This window comes from Danio rerio, chromosome 7 (genome assembly GCF_049306965.1).
Source record: "Danio rerio strain Tuebingen ecotype United States chromosome 7, GRCz12tu, whole genome shotgun sequence".
Classification (NCBI taxonomy): domain Eukaryota; kingdom Metazoa; phylum Chordata; class Actinopteri; order Cypriniformes; family Danionidae; genus Danio; species Danio rerio.
Genome location: NC_133182.1, coordinates 2723379 through 2743903, shown reverse-complemented (window position 1 = coordinate 2743903; position 20525 = coordinate 2723379). Strand labels below are relative to the sequence as shown.

At 37.6% G+C, this 20525-nt stretch overlaps 3 protein-coding genes across 3 annotated transcripts in view; 1 reads left to right on the top strand and 2 right to left on the bottom strand.

Moving 5' to 3' along the window:
* The window catches only part of si:dkey-187j14.6, a 90371-nt gene that overhangs the window by 52465 nt on the left and 17381 nt on the right, over window positions 1–20525 (top strand). The window lies entirely within an intron of this gene.
* Window positions 1060–6744, bottom strand: si:dkey-187j14.4. Its single transcript, XM_001345302.8, has 2 exons — window positions 6225–6744; window positions 1060–2702 (listed from the first exon to the last, which is right to left on the bottom strand). The coding sequence occupies exons 1-2, from the start codon at window positions 6233–6235 to the stop codon at window positions 1112–1114; spliced, it is 1602 nt and encodes a 533-aa protein (XP_001345338.2). The 5' UTR covers window positions 6236–6744; the 3' UTR covers window positions 1060–1111.
* LOC141375247 (uncharacterized) lies at window positions 9719–16360 on the bottom strand. The gene is made up of 2 exons (XM_073907884.1): window positions 16112–16360; window positions 9719–12730 (listed from the first exon to the last, which is right to left on the bottom strand). The coding sequence occupies exons 1-2, from the start codon at window positions 16120–16122 to the stop codon at window positions 11140–11142; spliced, it is 1602 nt and encodes a 533-aa protein (XP_073763985.1). The 5' UTR covers window positions 16123–16360; the 3' UTR covers window positions 9719–11139.

Here is a 20525-nt window from a genome sequence, read left to right as displayed (position 1 = left end):
GATGTGTTTAATTAGCTTTGGAGAAAAAACTGGGCAGAACTGCGGCCCTTCAGGATTCCAGATTGAGACCTACGTATTAAAGCAGGGGTGCCCTAACTTGGTCCTGGAGGGCCGGTGTCCTGCAAAGTTTAGTTCCAACCCCAATCAGACACACCTGGGCTAGCTAATCAACAAAGGTTTCTAGGAACAACCATTGAGGTGTGTTGAGGCAAGTTGAAGCTAAAATCTGCAGGTCACCGGCCCTCCTGGACCGAATTTGGACACCCCTGTATTAAAGGCTCAGTCAAATGCATACAGTTAACAAATGAAGGTCTGTGTATCTGCCATGAAATTGTGCATCAGATTGATTGACTTATTGACTGTACTCATTCCTGATGGCAAATCTCCCAAAATCAACAGTGACCTTTTTGTGTTCTCTTGATGAAAGTCATGTGATTTGCACTTTAATGATGGAGATGAGAATTCATAAGGGTAAAAACATTTATTTAATACAGATTACATAACCAGAGAACATTTGTTTTCAAACCAATTAAATTTCAAACCATTTTAAAGCATTTAACCTTTTTTGTACATAGGTTACATAACAATGAATCTGCAAAAACTATCATACAAACACATCTTTACCGAGCATCTCCCCCAGAGAATAATCAGTTTATAGTGATCAATGATTGGCTCCTTTACTAATGGGCTTGGCTTTCTTCACTGGAGCAGCCATATTGGCCATTACATTTTCCCCATTCAAAACTATACGATTGAAACATCTCGTGTATTCTATAATATTTGATATAATCATCCGCAAAGAGGAACTTTAACATTCTGCATGCACATAAATCATTCAAAATTAGAAAATGCTATACATTTGTTTAATTCCCAAGCTTAGCTAATGTTTAAACAAACTCATTTTAAGAATTTGTCAATTGTCAAAGCCTTATTATAATTATTTTGTTTTTTTAAATATATATATATATATATATATATATATATATATATATATATATATATATATATATATATATATATATATATTTTTTTTTTTTTTTTTTTTTTTTTTTTTTTTTTTTACTCATTGCAGTCTTCTTCATGTTCACTGTTTTATTTGGATTAGACTCAGTCATTTGCCTGCAAGGAAGAGTTTAGCCATTCCAGCTTTCAGGTAACTCAGAGCGTCTTTATTGGCTTCTTCAGCCACTGCGATTCTCCGCATCTCCTCCAGATCTCGAACCCAGTCTTCTTTCCCAGCCTCTCTCACTCTGGGGATGAAGAAGTCCAGATGCTGGAGAGTGAAGGCGGAGTCTGGTTTTAGAGCGATCTGAGACAGATGCTTGATGGTTTTGTAGGCATTGAAGAGAAACATTGCCTTTTGGTCGTCAATCTCCTTCAACTCGTTGTCCAGATCTTGCATTAAACTCAAATATGTCTTGGTTTGTTTTTGGGCTTTTTCATATTCTTTTTTTATCATATCAAACTCGATCATGATGCTTGAGGTTCTGAAGACGTATTTCTTGTTCTCCTTGACGTGTTTAGTGTAGTGGCACTTCCCTGTGCACACAGTGCAGTATCCATTTCTCATGACTTCACATTTCTTGGGACCAGAAACCCACCAGCAGTCAAACTCATGGCAGTTCTCCTCACAGACCGTGCAGGTCGTCGCCTTTCTGTTTTTCCATGAAGCATTGTCAATGAGCACCTTTGTTTTGACCGTCTTTCTTACATTAATGTTGAAGTTTTTACACTGTTCAATCTTTTCCTTGTTTTTTGTCATTGCTTCTTGAATCTGAATTTTCTCTGCCTTTTTCAGCTCTTTCTCCTGGATTCTCAGCTGCAAGTTGCAAATAGATGCTTCTAGCTGAATGCGCTCTAGCAACACATCTGAAGTCAACTCTAAACTTCTTCTGTTCTTTTCTTCTAGAGATTCGAGTAGGTTCTTCATACCATTCATACTGTCCTCCCAGGCATCTTTTTGAGCACGAATGTAGCGTTTCTCATTGTGACGAGCTTCAGCCTGACGATTGTTGAACAGGAAATGAACAGGTTGGCCTTCTTTGTCTCGTCTGCAGGGGATTTTAGCTTTATAAATGGCACCGAGGACATTTTTAGGAGGAAGACCATCAGAGTGTGTGATTAAAAACACAATGTTGTTCACAATGTCTTTCCCAAACAGAGACAGAATTGAGCTGATAATGTAGTGTTGTCTGTCTGAGAGACGATTCTTTGATGCTTGAATCACAAAACACACAGCATCGACTTCTCGAACTCCATCACTGCTCTGAAACAGAGCAGATAAATTCTCTGCAACTTCCAGATCTTTCTCCAGTCCTCTAGTGTCTCCGTAACCTGGAGTATCAATGATGGTGAGAGAAATGGAGCTCTTCACATGAAACACCTCATACATGGTGATTTCAGAGGTTTGGGATTCTGTTTGATTTCCACCTTCTTCTTCTGTGATTTCATTCCATATTTCATCCTCAAACTTCACTCCCATTAGGTAGTTGACCATGGTGTTGATGAGAGTCGTTTTACCAGCACCGGTCTCTCCCACCAGCAGAATGATTTTGTTTTGTTTACTGGCGTCTTTTGTACCGTAAGTCCATTTTCGAACTTTCCCGTTATCATCAAGCACTACTCTCTCTGTGTCTAGACGGAATCGCTTTGGAGATCCTTGCCAAATCAATGTTGGTCTGCGGGGTGGAAGTTTTGGCTTTCTGTAAAATAAGGAGTTTTGTTTTTTACATTAATACATCTGTGAATGCCTTAAAATATGTTTCATAACTAATGTATAACCAACATTAAAAGCAAACATGATCAACAATAATGACTAGATGGAGAATGAAATGTAAAACCAAGACTTGCTGGAAATATGATGAATAAAATCAGACTGGTTTGTTTTTAATAAAGCTTGTAATGCTTTTTTCGAAGTTGTTTATCCTCAGGTTGAGGATAGATCTTGGGATACTTTTTTATTGAATAAGTCTAGAATCTTTAACTTTTTTTGTGTGTGTATTTCTTTTCAGCGAATAACCTTTTTTTTATTGTTACCAAAATCTCTAGCATTCCTAATACTGTGTTAAAACCAACTCTATTTCAAATGTGTGTTGGCAAATGATGCATAATTTCGTAACTGATTTGCTGCAGATTTTGTCTTAAGTCTTAATATTGTTTTTATTTGCAACTAATTTTACTTGGGCGGAAAATGTGAGGCAAAAAATATACTTACTCACTATAAATAACCAGAGCATCTTACCCTAGCCATCTTGGTCTTAAAAAATCCCTCCTTCCACCACCTACTCCACCCTTTTTTTCCTTGACAGAGAGGCACAGTGGCCTAGTGGTTAGCCCTGTTGCCTCACAGCAAGAATGTCACTGGTTCAAGGCTTTAACTGGTCAAGTTGAAATTTCTGTGTGGAGTTTACATGTTCTCCCCATGTTTCGTGGGTTTTCCCCCTTAATCTCCAGTTTCAAATCGAAGTCAAACCAAGTCTCTCCTTTAGTAATTCCTAATTTGCATTTGCCATAAACAAGCAGAGGGTTCTCGAGATCCACCTGAGCTCAAACTTCACTCCCTGCAAACAAGAGGGAGCCCCATGCTCGAATCTTAGGTCGTACTCACAATAAGTACAGTTGCCTTGAACCGGGCCAAAGCACCCTTGTCCCCCTCTCCTGTCTCCCCCGACGGTCCGCACTCACATTATATTCGGGCCTGGGCACGCTTACATCATCGATGATGCGCTATTCAGCAGAGGAGCGCTCTCGCTAAGCACAGTGGAGATTTCTTCTGTTATATTGTTTCGTGCAGTGACACACAGTCAAATATTTCGCCAAACAGATCAGCCACTGCTGATTCTCATAAACAATCATAAAGTCCTCGTGCTGCAGGAATTAGAAGGTTTGCTAAAGGTGCAGCATGCAGGTGCAGTGAGGGGTTTGCGTCTTTAATAAACTATGACAGTTTGCGTTCACTGAACCGTAAGAATCATTAATAAATCCATATCAAACAGTCCCTTAAAAGTTACGTCTCGCTTTTAGTTTTGATCTCAGGCCTGTTTTGCACTCACACACAAGCGTACCGCGCCAAAGCCCTAGTGAACCGCGCTCTGGCACACCTCTTCCAACCGGGCCAGGGCTGGCCAAGTGAACCGTGCCTAAGCCTGATTCTGATTACTAACACTTCTCAAACGATCTGGGAAAAGGGCCTGGGCACGGTTCAGATAGCAAAGTTTGAGTACGCCCTAATATGAGGTCAGGGCTCTGGGACAGCATGCCAAACAAGCTTTATAATCAATCATCAGCTAAGTGAACTCTTGAAATTACCTTCACGGGATTCCACTTCATCCCATTATTATTTATGGTGGGTTTACACCAAATGCGAAGCACTGCATCACTCGCTCTGATTATTAGTGGATTTTGTTTTTCAACTCACATAAATTTAGCTCAAGCTGAATTATGTGAACTGTTGCGTAATATGCAATTCCGGACCATACATTCCACATTTTACACACACACTTGATTGCACTTCCTCAATTCCCCACCACCCACACCCCTGATGTTTGACAAAATTATCATTACGAACACCATCTAGTGCTACAAAAAATGTTGGAGAGTCCTGATCTACAGCAAGAGATGTGATCTGTGTTTTGTGTGAACCCATCGTAATTCTAATGCTGGTCCTACACTGGAATTCAGATTAGACTGTGTTTCTTGTTGCGTCTTCATTGCTTGACTCTTCTTATGCAATTAAAACCCAGCCATTGGGTTTGCCTAATGTTGGACAATCTCAGTGTCAGGCCCAAGCACAGACAAATGGGCAGGGTAGCAGTGGGGAGGTCAAAAGAAGAGAAAGACACAGCAAGACAAGATCAACGGTAGGAAAGTGAACTTGAGGTCGTTCAATGTTGGCACTATGATTGGTAAAAGAAGACTGGATTGAAATTGGATTGTGGTGAGGGTACCTAAAGAAGAATGAGTGGTAGTTGGAGTGGACATCAGTGGGAATGTTGGACAAAGGAAACAGAAGTGATGAAGAGGTGATGGGTGGGGTGTGGTGTTGGGGAAAGAATGTGTAAGGGCTATATGGTAGTAAATTTTGCAAGAAAAAAAAGAGGAAACAATCAACCTGAAAGAGACCGGAGTGGTGTCGGGATCATGTTAAAAGGTAGCATCAGATGTTGGTTTGTAGGATGACTTTGGAGGTAAATTAGAGGGAGAAAGTGAGGACAGAACCAAGCATAAAATGTTAAAAAAAAAATAAAGAGGAAGACTTATGAAACAACTTGGTGACCATGGCAGAAATGGTGATAATGATTTGGAATGATATCTGGGCAGTGGGAAAAGACAGAGGCTTGTTGGCGGAATGAGGAATTTCAAGAAAGCATTAGGAGGAATACGTTTGTGGAAAAGCAAATTGCAATAATTTGAAATGAAGTAGCAAGGAGTACAAGGAAATGGTATGCAAAGAAAGTGGAAAATCTTTGAGAAGCTGGACTTTGAGGAAGGGGAAAGAGACATGTGCTGATTTGCTGGGAAGTTTGTGTGAAGCCAAGATGGATTTAAAAGGATGCCTGTTGTAAATGTGCTGACAAGTACTAAGACGACTGAGTTGAGAAGGTGGGTGGAAAACTTTAAGGAGCTGATGAAAGAAAATGAGAGAGGATATGAGATGAACATGTAGTCATTCTTAAACTTGAACTTTGACCTTCAGATCATAAAACCAAATCTCTTATTGTTAAGCCACTGCACCACATACTGAGATGACTTGTAATTGATAGATGATGAAGCGTATGCATTCAAATTATCCCTATTGTACTAAATAAAGTCTTAGTTGAAAATTTTGAATTTCAATTATTTTTATCCACCCAGTTTTTACTTTTGGTTTATGCATATATTTGATTAGTTTAAATTGTCATTATAGCTCCCCCTTCTTGTTCATGGTAGTAGATTGTTTGATGGATGGAATCAGTGACCGTTAATTGCAATAATGTAAGATTTATTTATTTATTTATTTAGTGAAATAATTTTTAATTCCATCAGTCCACTGGTTTGCAGTCAGTGACCTGTATTTAGATATAATCTACAGCACTTTTCTTTACAGTAATTATTAATGGGAATATTGTAGAAGCACAAATTGTAGTATCACCTATTACAGTAAGAAGACAAACTGTTTTAGCTTTAGCTAAAGGAAAAAAATGGAAATTTTACCGACCAACAAACACAGCTGAGTTTGATCTTACCTGGAGTTCATGGCGATCACTGCACTGAATGTTTCCACTTCACTTTCTTTCTTCAATTAAACACTTTTTCAGCTGTAAAATGCTGTTTTTATAAACTCTTTTACCCTATGTTTTCATTAAAGAACTGACACTTTTGCCATTTAAAAAAAAAAAAGAAAAACAAGTGTTTGTTCCTGCACACCAGCCTCTGTCTGAATTTCTGTCTGGATTTTTAGCTCTCTTACAAATACTGGTTTATTTAACAAGTGTAACAGGTTACAGCTCCTCCCAATCTAATATGTCATCAGCTCAGTTCACTATCTAGATTTGCAGAATCAAGAAAGCAGGCAGTAGAAGCTATAGAAAATAATTCAGATGCTCACAAATAGTCATTATTGATTTTATCCAGTTATAATTACAGATCCTGCTCTTTACTCTATTGTACTTCCAGTTAAACAGACCTTTCATGTAGTTAGAAGGAGTTGAAAAATATATGTGTTGCAAATCCAGCAATCTCCACTGCACTGCACAAGTCTGCGGTGTGTCGTAGAGCTGCACAATTTGGCTAAAATGATTTTTTTTTTTTTTTTTTTTTGCTTAAAATAAAGATCAGGGTTGTCTCATGATTCTGTAGATGTAAAATAAAGGTTAAAATAAGTAGGCTATTATTATTATTATTATTAATATTATTCTCAAACATATGGTAAAACAACAATATTAGGTCTATGTTTAGCTCTACCGCTGGTTAAAATATTCGATTTTGTATAGACTTGAAGTGGTTGACTTGAACAGACTTTCATTATGTCCTGTTTGTTAATTCACAGTAAAGTGACGACATCAGAATACAACTATTCATAATTATATAGTTGAAATATTATGTTTGAGACCTGTGGAAAAATGGGACATTTGACATTATCTGATTCCTTCTTGTATTATATTTGACATTATATTTGCTATACTGACACTGTTAAACATTTATTCTCTTACACAACACCATGTGTTTGCTGTGAAAGAAAACATATCAAATGCTTGCCCTAATCTTAACTCTAAAATGCCATATGATCATTTAAATCAGGGGTGTCCACACTCGGTCCTGGAGGGCCGGTTTCCTGAAGAGTTTAGCTCCAATCCTAATCAAACACACCTGAACAAGGTAATCAAGCTCTTACTAGATATACTAGAAACTTCCATGCAGGTGTGTTGAAGCAAGCTGGAGCTAAGATCAGCAGGACACCGGCCCTTCAGGACCGACTTTGGGCACCCCTGATCTAAATGATGTGCAGACTGGTTTCACTTTCACTGCCGAGTGCGGTCATGACTGCCGTCACTTTGGAAAAAAACACACACATGCAAATTATACTTCCCGCAAACGATCGCTCTGGGCAACAAACTGAACATCATTTACAACCTTATTAGCTGTCATTCACAGCATATGCAAGTTCTGTTAACTAAAGTAGACATCAATGGCGGACACCCGCGCATCCTCTCAGTAGTAAACAAGCAGTGCGTCAGCTCACGTGTCATTTTGTGCCCACGAATACATCATTACATTTAAGATAGAAATTACTATTCTGGGTGAATTATACACTAACAATACTGTATGTGACAATTTTAATGCCATTTGGAGCTTTCCATGCTGCTTATTGCTGTCTATGTTGCTGTGAAGACTTGTGCGACTGCCTTTACCCTTCTCTCCTGACCTTGAATATATAATTGGCTTAATAGAAAAGTGTAATATAGTTCGTTGTTGGGTGGGAAGAAGAAGACAGGGTCGGCGATATCAGGTAAGCAATATATTTTATTTTGCTTTTGCACAGCTTCAGCAAACTGTGTCCGTCTGTGTGTGTGTGTGCTCTCTCCTCTCCCGACTGCTCCTCCCGTTCTCCTTAAGAAGGGAGTCTCTCCGGCCCAATCACTAGAAAGACAAGTGTTATTTATCATTTCTGATTAGCCGCCGGGCTCCTAGCATGCTCTCCCCCCTTATTGGGTGTTCGATCAAGCTTACCTCTCCACAAAAAGCTAAATTAAGATCGTGTAGGGTCGAATCGAGATCTTTTTTCGATTAATCGTGCAGCTCTAGTGTCATGTCATGAACCAGATGTGTCTTCATGAAACTATAAAAGTGATGCGTTCTTAATGGTGGATACGTAAAAAAAAAAAAACGCAATCAAGTTTGGCGTGATATGTTGCTATTTTTAGACCAGCGCAGCAGTAATTTTCACGTTTTGTGCCACGTTGTTTAAATAGCAAATCCATTTGCACCACTTTGTGGACTAATGGGTGTGCTGGTCTGAAAAGGCGGTGTGTTAAGGCGTATTGTTGGCGCGTTGTTATTTTGAGGAACTAAAATAGAGCACATGATTGACCAACTAAAAGCTGCTCTAAAGTCCAGTGCAGAGTGCGTTAGTTATGAGCCTATTCAGCTTCACATGATTAATACACACAGGATGTAGATCAATACATAAATATCTTTACATATGGAAAAAAGCATTAAGGATTAAAATGTCACAAAAATGTTTTAATATTTTATTAATCTTTAACTACATAGATATAAAAATCACCTCCGCCTTCATGTCTGGGGGGCTTTTTTCAGTTTATTCATGACAACTTGCTTTTTTATTATAATGATATTATTATTTGCATTATTTTTTATTATATGCAGAATTATATTTGTTTTATTAAAAAAAACTTAAGGCCCGTGCACACCGAGATGTGTTTTGCTCATGTTTTTCGTTGACTTTTAAAGCCTTGTGTTTAAATAAAGGGCGTCAATGTGATTGTGCACACCAACACGCAAAACGCCAGGTGCAAAAGCGTCATTTAAAAAAAAAAAAACGCCTTATGCTCACTTTTGACGCGCGCAAAACCTTCTCCACCAATCAGATCGCCACTTTTGTTCACGTGCACGGAGCTGCTGAAGTTACAGTAATCAGCACTTGGAGGCGCTCAAGCACAAAACTGTCAATGCGAAAGCACATTGAAGAAGACGCCCAGAGGCGATATGAACGTGCAGCTGCTTATTGCTCTGGTGAATAATCATTTCTTCATCGCTATAGCTGGAGCTGCTGCTTAAACCATCCATGCTTGTTCGAGTCAACAGCAACTTTAACAACAAGCATGTGAACTTCCTCTCTTCCTCTTCTTCTGTGTTATAAGCAGGTGTCAGATGCTTAAAGTTGTGTAGCGCCATCTAACTTTAAGGAGTGATTTTGCACACTCTTCTGATTGACGCCAGTAAAAAGTAGATTAGGATGAGTGCGAAAAAAACGTCTCGTAAAACACTGATGATAAACACAAACGAAAAGCATCCCGGTGTGTAGGAGCCTTTAGACTGCATAGATGATTAAAATAGAGCTCTAAATGCAATTTTAATTTTTAGGATCTTTATTCACTAAATGTAACTCTCTCTCAAACACTAAAATGAGAGTTTTGTGGCTTCAAGTTAACACTTCAGGAAGCAAACCTAGTGTAGAGAAACTTGTTACTCAAGATTTTGTTTTTTGTTTTTTGGGTCATGGGTGACCTTTTCAAGAATGAATGTGCATGTATAAACTATGCATGCTTTTAAAAGAAATTTGTTTTACAAGAATAGCACACACTTATCTCCCAAATTGTCTGATCTTTTTATTGCTAAAATATCAGATCATAAAGCCCTGTATTTTTAGAAATTAAGTATAAAATTTAGAAACTAAAAAAATGTTGGGTTGTTTTAACCTTGCACTGAATCAAATGTAGACAAACCTAATGGTTGGGTTAAAAAAATAAATAAATGTAAAAAATATTATCCCAATATTAGCTTTTTCCATTTTGACCCAACACAGGAGTTAAACCTAGCATATGTAGTGCATGTTGTAAATCATTGAAAAAATGAAAATGAAAAGCTCCCACACATTCCCAATGACTGGATGAATAAATAAATGCCAATTTTAGTATATGATGTTTAAAACATTGTTTAGCAACTAATTTTAAAACTTTTTTCTCATTTATTTTAACCCTTCCCCATTTATTTAAACAAGATGTATTATGCCAATTCTTGTTTAAATATTTTTGTCTATTTTGTATTATAAAAAATTGTTAATGACAAAAACATGATCATGTTAAAAATAAATTTAAAGAATATACTTTTTCTGTGGCTTTTTCAAATGCTAGTAGCATTGCTAAAACACCTGCTCCTGTTTCCAGCAAAATTAGCTTCTAAGTGGAAATGTACACCATAGACGCGTGTAATTTTATAAAAAAAACATTTGGACATAAACACCTATTCATTTTACCTGCCCATGTAGGTTTGCACGTTTACTGCTGTTTAATAAAATGATTGTTTACTCTTTACGTATATGAGCTCCAGTTCTGTTTGTTTTTCTAACTGCGGTTCAGGTTTGCTTGTCAAAATTTATTTAATACAGATTACATAACCAGAGAACATTTGTTTTCAAACCAATTAAAATCTCAAACCATTTTAAAGCATTTTAAGCTTTTAATACATAGGTTACATAACAATGAATCTGCAAAAACTTTCATACAAACACATCTTTACCGAGCATCTCCCCCAGAGAATAATCAGTTTATAGTGATCAATGATTGGCTCCTTTACTAACGGGCTTGGCTTTCTTTACTGGAGCAGCCATATTGGCCATTACATGATCCCCATTCAAAACTATACGAGTGAAACATCTTGTGTATTCTATAATCTTTGATATAATCATCCGCAAAGAGGAACTTTAACATTCTGCAGGCACATAAATCATTCTAAATAAGAAAATGCTATACATTTGTTTAATTCCCAAGCTTAACTAGTGTTTCAAACAAACTCATTTTAGGAATTTGCAATTGTCAAAGCCTAAATCATAATTATTTTGTTTTTATATTATTATTATTTTTGTTTTTTAACTCATTGCAGTCTTCTTCATGTTTACTGTTTTATTTGGATTAGACTCAGTCATTTGCCTGCAAGGAAGAGTTTAGCCAGTCCAGCTTTCAGGTAACTCAGAGCATCTTTATTGGCTTCTTCAGCCACTGCGATTCTCCGCATCTCCTCCAGATCTCGAACCCATTCTTCTTTCCCAGCCTCCCTCACTCTGGGAATGAAGAAGTCCAGATGCTGGAGGGTGAAGGCGGAGTCTGGTTTTAGAGCGATCTGAGACAGATGCTTGATGGTTTTGTAGGCATTGAACAGAAACACTGCCTTTTGGTCGTCAATCTCCTTCAGCTCGTTGTCCAGATCTTGCATTAAACTCAAATATGTCTTGGTTTGTTTTTGGGCTTTTTCATATTCTTTTTTTATCATATCAAACTCGATCATGATGCTTGAGGTTCTGAAGACGTATTTCTTGTTCTCCTTGACGTGTTTAGTGTAGTGGCACTTCCCTGTGCACACAGTGCAGTATCCATTTCTCATGACTTCACATTTCTTGGGACCAGAAACCCACCAGCAGTCAAACTCATGGCAGTTCTCCTCACAGACCGTGCAGGTCGTCGCCTTTCTGTGTTTCCATGACGCATTGTCAATGAGCACCTTTGTTTTGACTGTCTTCCTTACATTAATGTTGAAGTTTTTACACTGTTCAATCTTTTCCTTGTTTTTTGTCATTGCTTCTTGAATCTGAATTTTCTCAGCCTTTTTCAGCTCCTTCTCCTGGATTCTCAGCTGCAAGTTGCAAATAGATGCTTCTAGCTGAATGCGCTCTAGCAACACATCTGAAGTCAACTCTAAACTTCTTCTGTTCTTTTCTTCTAGAGATTCAAGTAGGTTCTTCATACCATTCATACTGTCCTCCCAGGCGTCTTTTTGAGCACGAATGTAGCGTTTCTCATTGTGTCGAGCTTCAGCCTGACGATTGTTGAACAGGAAATGAACAGGTTCACCATTTCTGTCTCGTCTGCAGGGGATTTTAGCTTTATAAATGGCACCGAGGACATTTTTAGGAGGAAGACCATCAGAGTGTGTGATTAAAAACACGATGTTGTTCACAATGTCTTTCCCAAACAGAGACAGAATTGAGCTGATAATGTAGTGTTGTCTGTCTGAGAGACGATTCTTTGATGCTTGAATCACAAAACACACAGCATCGACTTCTCGAACTCCATCACTGCTCTGGAACAAAGCAGATAAATTCTCTGCAACTTCCAGATCTTTCTCCAGTCCTCTAGTGTCTCCGTAACCTGGAGTATCAATGATGGTGAGAGAAATGGAGCTCTTCACATGAAACACCTCATACATGGTGATTTCAGAGGTTTGGGATTCTGTTTGATTTCCACCTTCTTCTTCTGTGATTTCATTCCATATTTCATCCTCAAACTTCACTCCCATTAGGTAGTTGACCATGGTGTTGATGAGAGTCGTTTTACCAGCACCAGTTTCTCCCACCAGCAGAATGATTTTGTTTTGTTTACTGGCGTCTTTTGTACCGTAAGTCCATTTTCGGACTTTCCCGTTATCATCAAGCACTACTCTCTCTGTGTCTAGACGGAATCGCTTTGGAGATCCTTGCCAAATCAAAGTTGGTCTGCGTGGTGGAAGTTTTGGCTTTCTGTAAAATAAGGAGTTTTGTTTTTTACATTAATACATCTGTGAATGCCTTAAAATATGTTTAATAACTACTGTATAACCAACATTAAAAGCAAACATTGATCACAACAATGATGACTACATGGAGAATGAAATGTAAAATCAAGACTTGCTGGAAATATGATGAATAAAATCAGACTGGTTTGTTTTTAATAAAGCTTGTAATGCTGTTTTCGAAGTTGTTTATCCTCAGCTTGAGAATAGATCTTGGGATACTTATTTTATTGAATTTGTCTAGAATCTTTAACTTTTGTGTGTGTGTTTCTCTTCAGCGAATAACCTTTTTTTTATTGTTACCAAAACCTTTAGCATTCCTAATACTGTGTTAAAACCAAATGCTATTTCAAATGTTCATGTGTGTTGGCAAATGATGCATAATTTCGTAACTGATTTGCTGCAGATTTTGTCTTAAGTCTTAATATTGTTTTTATTTGCAACTAATTTTACTTGGGCGGAAAATGTGAGGCAAAAAATATACTTACTCACTATGAATAACCAGAGCATCTTACCCTAGCCATCTTGGTCTTAAAGAATCCCTCCTTCCACCACCTACTCCACCCTTTTTTTTCTTGACAGAGAGGCACAGTTGCCTAGTGGTTAGCCCTGTTGCCTCACAGCAAGAATGTCACTGGTTCAAGGCTTTAACTGGTCAAGTTGAAATTTCTGTGTGGAGTTTACATGTTCACCCCATGTTTCGTGGGTTTTCCCCCTTAATCTCCAGTTTCAAATCGAAGTCAAACCAAGTCTCTCCTTAGTAATTCCTAATTTGCATTTGCCATAAACAAGCAGAGGGTTCTCGAGACCCACCTGAGCTCAAACTTCCCTCTCACCCTGCAAACGAGAGGGAGCCCCATGCTCGAATCTTAGGTCGTACTCGCAATAAGTACAGTTGCCTTGAACCGGGCCAAAGCACCCTTGTCCCCCTCTCCTGTCTCCCCCGACGGTCCGCACTCACATTATATTCGGGCCTGGGCACGCTTACATCATCGATGATGTGCTATTCAGTAGAGGAGCGCTCTCGCCAAGCACAGTGGAGATTTCTTCAGTTATATTGTTTCGTGCAGTGACACACAGTCAAATATTTCGCCAAACAGATCAGCCGCTGCTGATTCTCATAAACAATCATAAAGTCCTCGTGCTGCAGGAATTAGAAGGTTTGCTGAAGGTGCAGCTGTCGTGCAGTGAGGGGTTTGCGTCTTTAATAAACTATGACTGTTTGCGTTCACTGAACCGTAAGAATGATTAATAAATCCATATCAAACAGTCTCTTAAAAGTCACGTCTCGCTTTTAGTTTTGATCTCAGGCCTGTTTTGCACTCACACACAAGCGTACCGCGCCAAAGCCCTAGTGAACCGCGCTCTGGCACACCTCTTCCAACCGGGCCAGGGCTGGCCAAGTGAACCGTGCCTAAGCCTGATTCTGATTACTAACACTTCTCAAACGATCTGGGAAAAGGGCCTGGGCACGGTTCAGATAGCATAGTGTGAGTACGCCCTAATATGAGGTCAGGGCTCTGGGACAGCATGCCAAACAAGCTTTATAATCAGCTAAGTGAACTCTTGAAATTACCTTCACGGGATTCCACTTCATCCCATTATTATTTATGGTGGGCTTACACCAAATGCGGAGCACTCCATCACTCACTCTGATTATTAGTGGTGATTTTGATTTTCACCTCACATAAATTTAGCTCAAGCTGAATTATGTGAACTGTTGCAAAATATGCAATTCTGCACCATACATTCCACATTTTTCACACACACTTGATTGCACTTCCTAAATTCCCCACCACCCACACCCCTGATCTTTGACAATTATCATTACGAACACCATCTAGTGCTACAAAAAAGGTTGGAGAGCCCTGATCTACAGCAAGAGATGCGATCCGTGTTTTGTGTGAACCCATCATAATTCTTTTAAATGGGCAGGGTAGCAGTGGGGAGGTCAAAAGAAGAGAAAGACACAGCAAGACAAGATCAACGGTAGGAAAGTGAACTTGAGGGTGTTCAATGTTGGCACTATGATTGGTAAAAGAAGACTGGATTGAAATTGGATTGTGGTGAGGGTACCTAAAGAAGAATGAGTGGTAGTTGGAGTGGATATCAGTGGGAATGTTGGACAAAGGAAACAGAAGTGATGAAGAGGTGATGGGTGGGGTGTGGTGTTGGGGGAAGAATGTGTAAGGGCAATATGGTAGTAAATTTTGCAAGAAAAAAAAGAGGAAACAATCAACCTGAAAGAGACCGGAGTGGTGTCGGGATCATGTTAAAAGGTAGCATCAGATGTTGGTTTGTAGGATGACTTTGGAGGTAAATTAGAGGGAGAAAGTGAGGACAGAACCAAGCATAAAATGTTAAAAAAAAAAATAAAGAGGAAGACTTATGAAACAACTTGGTGACCATGGCAGAAATGGTGATAATGATTTGGAATGATATCTGGGCAGTGGGAAAAGACAGAGGCTTGTTGGCGGAATGAGGAATTTCAAGAAAGCATAAGGAGGAATACGTTTGTGGAAAAGCAAATTGCAATAGTTTGAAATGAAGTAGCAAGGAGTACAAGGAAATGGTATGCAAAGAAATTGGAAAATCTTTGAGAAGCTGGACTTTGAGGAAGGGGAAAGAGACATGTGCTGGTTTGCTGGGAAGTTTGTGTAAAGCCAAGATGGATTTAAAAGGATGCCTGTTGGAAATGTGCTGACAAGTACTAAGACAACTGAGGTGAGAAGGTGGGTGGAAAACTTCAAGGAGCTGATGAACGAAAATGAGAGGATATGAGATGAACATGTAGTCATTCTTAAACTTGAACTTTGACCTTCAGATCTTAAGTCCAAATCTCTTATTGTTAAGCCACTGCACCACATACTGAGATGACTTGTAATTGATAGATGATGAAGCGTATGCATTCAAATTATCCCTATTGTACTAAATAAAGTCTTAGTTGAAAATTTTGAATTTAAATTATTTTTATCCACCCAGTTTTTACTTTTGGTTTATGCATTTATTTGATTAGATTAAAATGCCATTATTACTCCCCCTCCTTGTTCATGGCAGTAGATTGTTTGGATTTAATCAGTGACCGTAATTGCAATAATATAAGATTTATTTATTTATTTATTTAGTGAAATAATTTTTAATTCCATCAGTCCACTGGTTTGCAGTCAGTGACCTGTATTTAGATATAATCTACAGCACCTTTCTTTACAGTAATGATTAATGGGAATGTTGTAGAAGCACAAATTGTAGTATCACCTATTACAGTAAGAAGAAAAAACTGTTTTAGCTTTAGCTAAAGGAAAAAATGAAAATTTTACCGACCAACAAACACAGCTGAGTTTGATCTTACCTGGAGTTCATGGCGATCACTGCACTGAATGTTTCCACTTCACTTTCTTTCTTCAATTAAACACTTTTTCAGCTGTAAAATGCTGTTTTTATAAACTCTTTTACCCTATGTTTTCATTAAAGAACTGACACTTTTGCCATTTAAAAAAGAAAAAGAAAAACAAGTGTTTGTTCCTGCACACCAGCCTCTGTCTGAATTTCTGTCTGGATTTTTAGCTCTCTTACAAATACTGGTTTATTTAACAAGTGTAACAGGTTACAGCTCCTCCCAATCTAATATGTCATCAGCTCAGTTCACTATCTAGATTTGCAGAATCAAGAAAGCAGGCAGTAGAAGATATAGAAAATAATTCAGACGCTCACAAATAGTCATTATTGATTTTATCCAGTTATAATTACAGATCCTGCTCTTTACTCTATTGTACTTCCAGTTAAACAGACCTTTCATGTAGTTAGAAGGAGTTGAAAAATATATGTGTTGCAAATCCAGCAATCTCCACTGCACTGCACAAGTCTGCGGTGTGTCGTAGAGCTGCACAATTTGGCTAAAATGAAAATTGTTTTTTTTTTTTGTTTTTTGCTTAAAATAAAGATCAGGGTTGTCTCATGATTCTGTAGATGTAAAAAAAAAAAGGTTAAAATAAGTAGGCTATTATTATTATTATTAATATTATTCTTAAACATATGGTAAAACAACAATATTAGGCCTATGTTTAGCTCTACCGCTGGTTAAAATGCTCAATTTTGTATAGACTTGAAGTGGTTGACTTGAACAGACTTTCATTATGTCCTGTTTGTTAATTCACAGTAAAGTGACGACATCAGAATACAACTATTCATAATTATATAGTTGAAATATTATGTTTGAGACCTGTGGAAAAATGAGACATTTGACATTATCTGATTCCTTCTTGTATTATATTTGACATTATATTTGCTATACAGACACTGTTAAACATTTATTCTCATACACAACACCATGTGTTTGCTGTGAAAGAAAACATATCAAATGCTTGCCCTAATTTTAACTCTAAAACGCCATATGATCATTTAAATCAGGGGTGTCCACACTCGGTCCTGGAGGGCCGGTTTCCTGAAGAGTTTAGCTCCAATCCTAATCAAACACACCTGAATAAGGTAATCAAGCTCTTACTAGTTATACTAGAAACTTCCAGGCAGGTGTGTTGAAGCAAGCTGGAGCTAAGATCAGCAGGACACTGGCCCTTCAGGACCGACTTTGGACACCCCTGATCTAAATGATGTGCAGACTGGTTTCACTTTCACTGCTGAGTGCGGTCATGACTGCCGTCACTTTGGAAAAAAACACACACATGCAAATTATACTTCCCGCAAACGATCTCTCTGGGCAACAAACTGAACATCATTTACAACCTTATTAGCTGTCATTCACAGCATATGCAAGTTCTGTTAACTAAAGTAGACATCAATGGCGGACACCCGCGCATCCTCTCAGTAGTAAACAAACAGTGCGTCAGCTCACGTGTCATTTTGCACCCACGAATACATCATTACATTTAAGATAGAAATTACTATTCTGGGTGAATTATACACTAACAATACTGTATGTGACAATTTTAATGCCATTTGGAGCTTTCCATGCTGCTTATTGCTGTCTATGTTGCTGTGAAGACTTGTGCGACTGCCTTTACCCTTCTCTCCTGACCTTGAATATATAATTGGCTTAATAAAAAAGCTAAATTCAGATCGTGTAGGGTCGAATCGAGATTGCCATCTTTTTTCGATTAATCGTGCAGCTCTAGTGTCATGTCATGAACCAGATGTGTCTTCATGAAACTATAAAAGTGATGCGTTCTTAATGGTGGATACGTAAAAAAAAAAAACGCAAGCAAGTTTGGCGTGATATGTTGCTATTTTTAGACCAGCGCAGCAGTAATTTTCACGTTTTGTGCCACGTTGTTTAAATAGCAAATCCATTTGCACCACTTTGTGGACTAATGGGTGTGCTGGTCTGAAAAGGCGGTGTGTTAAGGCGTATTGTTGGCGCGTTGTTATTTTGAGGAACTAAAATAGAGCACATGATTGACCAACTAAAAGCTGCTCTAAAGTCCAGTGCAGAGTGCGTTAGTCATGAGCCTATTTAGGTTCACATGAATAATACACACAGGAACATGATCAATACATAAATATTTTTACATATGGAAAAAAGGATTAAGGATTAAAATGTTACAAAAATGTTTTAATATTTTATTAATATTTAACTACATAGATATAAAAATCACCTCCGCCTTCATGTCTTGGGTGCTTTTTTCAGTTTATTCATGACAACTTGCGTTTTTATTATAATGATATGATTGTTAGCATTATTATTTATTATATGCAGAATTATATTTGTTTTAATAAAAAAAACTTTAGATTTAGACTTGCACACCGAGATGTTTTTTGCTCGTGTTTTTCGTCGAATTTTAAAGCCATTTGTTTAAATAAAGGGCGTCAATGTGATCGTGCACACCAACACGCAAAATGCCAGGTGCAATAGCGTCATTTAAAAAAAAAAATGTCTCATGCTCACTTTTTTTGTTTTGACGCGCCGCGGCAAAACCTTCTCCACCAATCAGATCGGCACTTTTGTTCACGTGCACGGAGCTGCTGAAGGTATAGTAATCAGCACTTGGAGGCGCTCAAGCACAAAACTGTCAATGCGAAAGCACATTGAAGAAGACGCCCAGAGGCGATATGAATGTGCAGCTGCTTATTGCTCTGGTGAATAATCATTTCTTCATCGCTATAGCTGGAGCTGCTGCTTAAACCATCCATGCTTGTTCGAGTCAACAGTAACTTTAACAACAAGCATGTGAACTTCCTCTCTTCCTCTTCTTCTGTGTTATAAGCAGGTGTCAGAAGATTAAAGTTGTTTAGCACCATCTAACTTTAAGGAGTGATTTTGCACACTTCTGATTGACGCCAGTAAAAAATAGATTAGGTTTGAGTGCGAAAAAAATGTCTCGTAAAACGCTAACGATTAACACAAACGAAAAGCATCCCGGTGTGTAGGAGCCTTTAGATTGCCTAGATCGTTAAAATAGAGCTCTAAATGTAATTTTAATTTTTAGGATCTTTATTTACTAAATGTAACTCTCTCTCAAACACTAAAATGAGAGTTTTGTGGCTTCAAGTTAACACTTCAGGAAGCAAACCTAGTGTAGAGAAACTTGTTACTCAAGATTTTTTTTTTTTTTTTTTTTTTTGGGTCATGGGTGACCTTTTCAAGAATGAATGTGTATGTATAAACTATGCATGCTTTTAAAAGAAATTTGTTTTACAAGAATAGCACACACTTATCTCCCAAATTGTCTGATCTTATTATTGCTAAAATATCAGATCATGAAGCCCTGTGTTTTTAGAAATTAAGTATAAAATTTAGAAACTAAAAAAATGTTGGGTTGTTTTAACCTTGCACTGAATCAAATGTAGACAAACCTAATGGTTGGGTTATAAAAATAAATAAATAAATAAAAATATTATCCCAATATTAGCTTTTTTTCCATTTTGACCCAACACAGGAGTTAAACCTAGCATATGTAGTGCATGTTGTAAATCATTGAAAAAATGAAAATTAAAAGCTCCCACACATTCCCAATGACTGGATAATTAAATAAATGCCAATTTTATTATATGATGTTTAAAACATTGTTTGGCAACTAATTTTAAAGCTTTTTTTCTCATTTATTTTAACCCTTCCCCATTTATTTAAACAAGATGTATTATGCCAATTCTTGTTTATATATTTTTTGTTTATTTTGTATTATAAAAAAATTGTTAATAATGACAAAAACATGATCATGTTAAAAATAAATTTAAAGAATATACTTTTTCTGTGGCTTTTTCAAATGCTAGTAGCATTGCTAAAACACCAGCTCCTGTTTCCAGAAAAATTAGCTTCTAAGTGGAAATGTACACCATAGACGCGTGTAATTTTATAAAAAAAACATTTGGACATAAACACCTATTCATTTTACCTGCCCATGTAGGTTTGCACGTTTACCACTGTTTAATAAAATGATTGTTTACTCTTTACGTATATGAGCTCCAGTTCTGTTTGTTTTTCTAACTGCGGTTCAGGTTTGCTTGTCAAAATTTATGAGCAATCCATGCAAAACCGGTTTTAAAGATGCAAAATGTGTCGGTATGAGCTCAACCACACTGATTTACATCCGGACTTCGGCAGTGCTTTAAAATCATGGTGGAGTATGAAAATATCCACTAAATGACCCATTTCAGATGCCGCTTTTAACCGTGAATGTCCTGTTTGTGCAGTTTTATTAATTGTTTTCACAATAAAATCACTGAAGTCTTGCAAGAACTGCATGCATAGGAAAACAAATGCTTTAGCTTTAAAGAAGGAACATGTAAGTTATCTCTCTGTAAGTTAGATA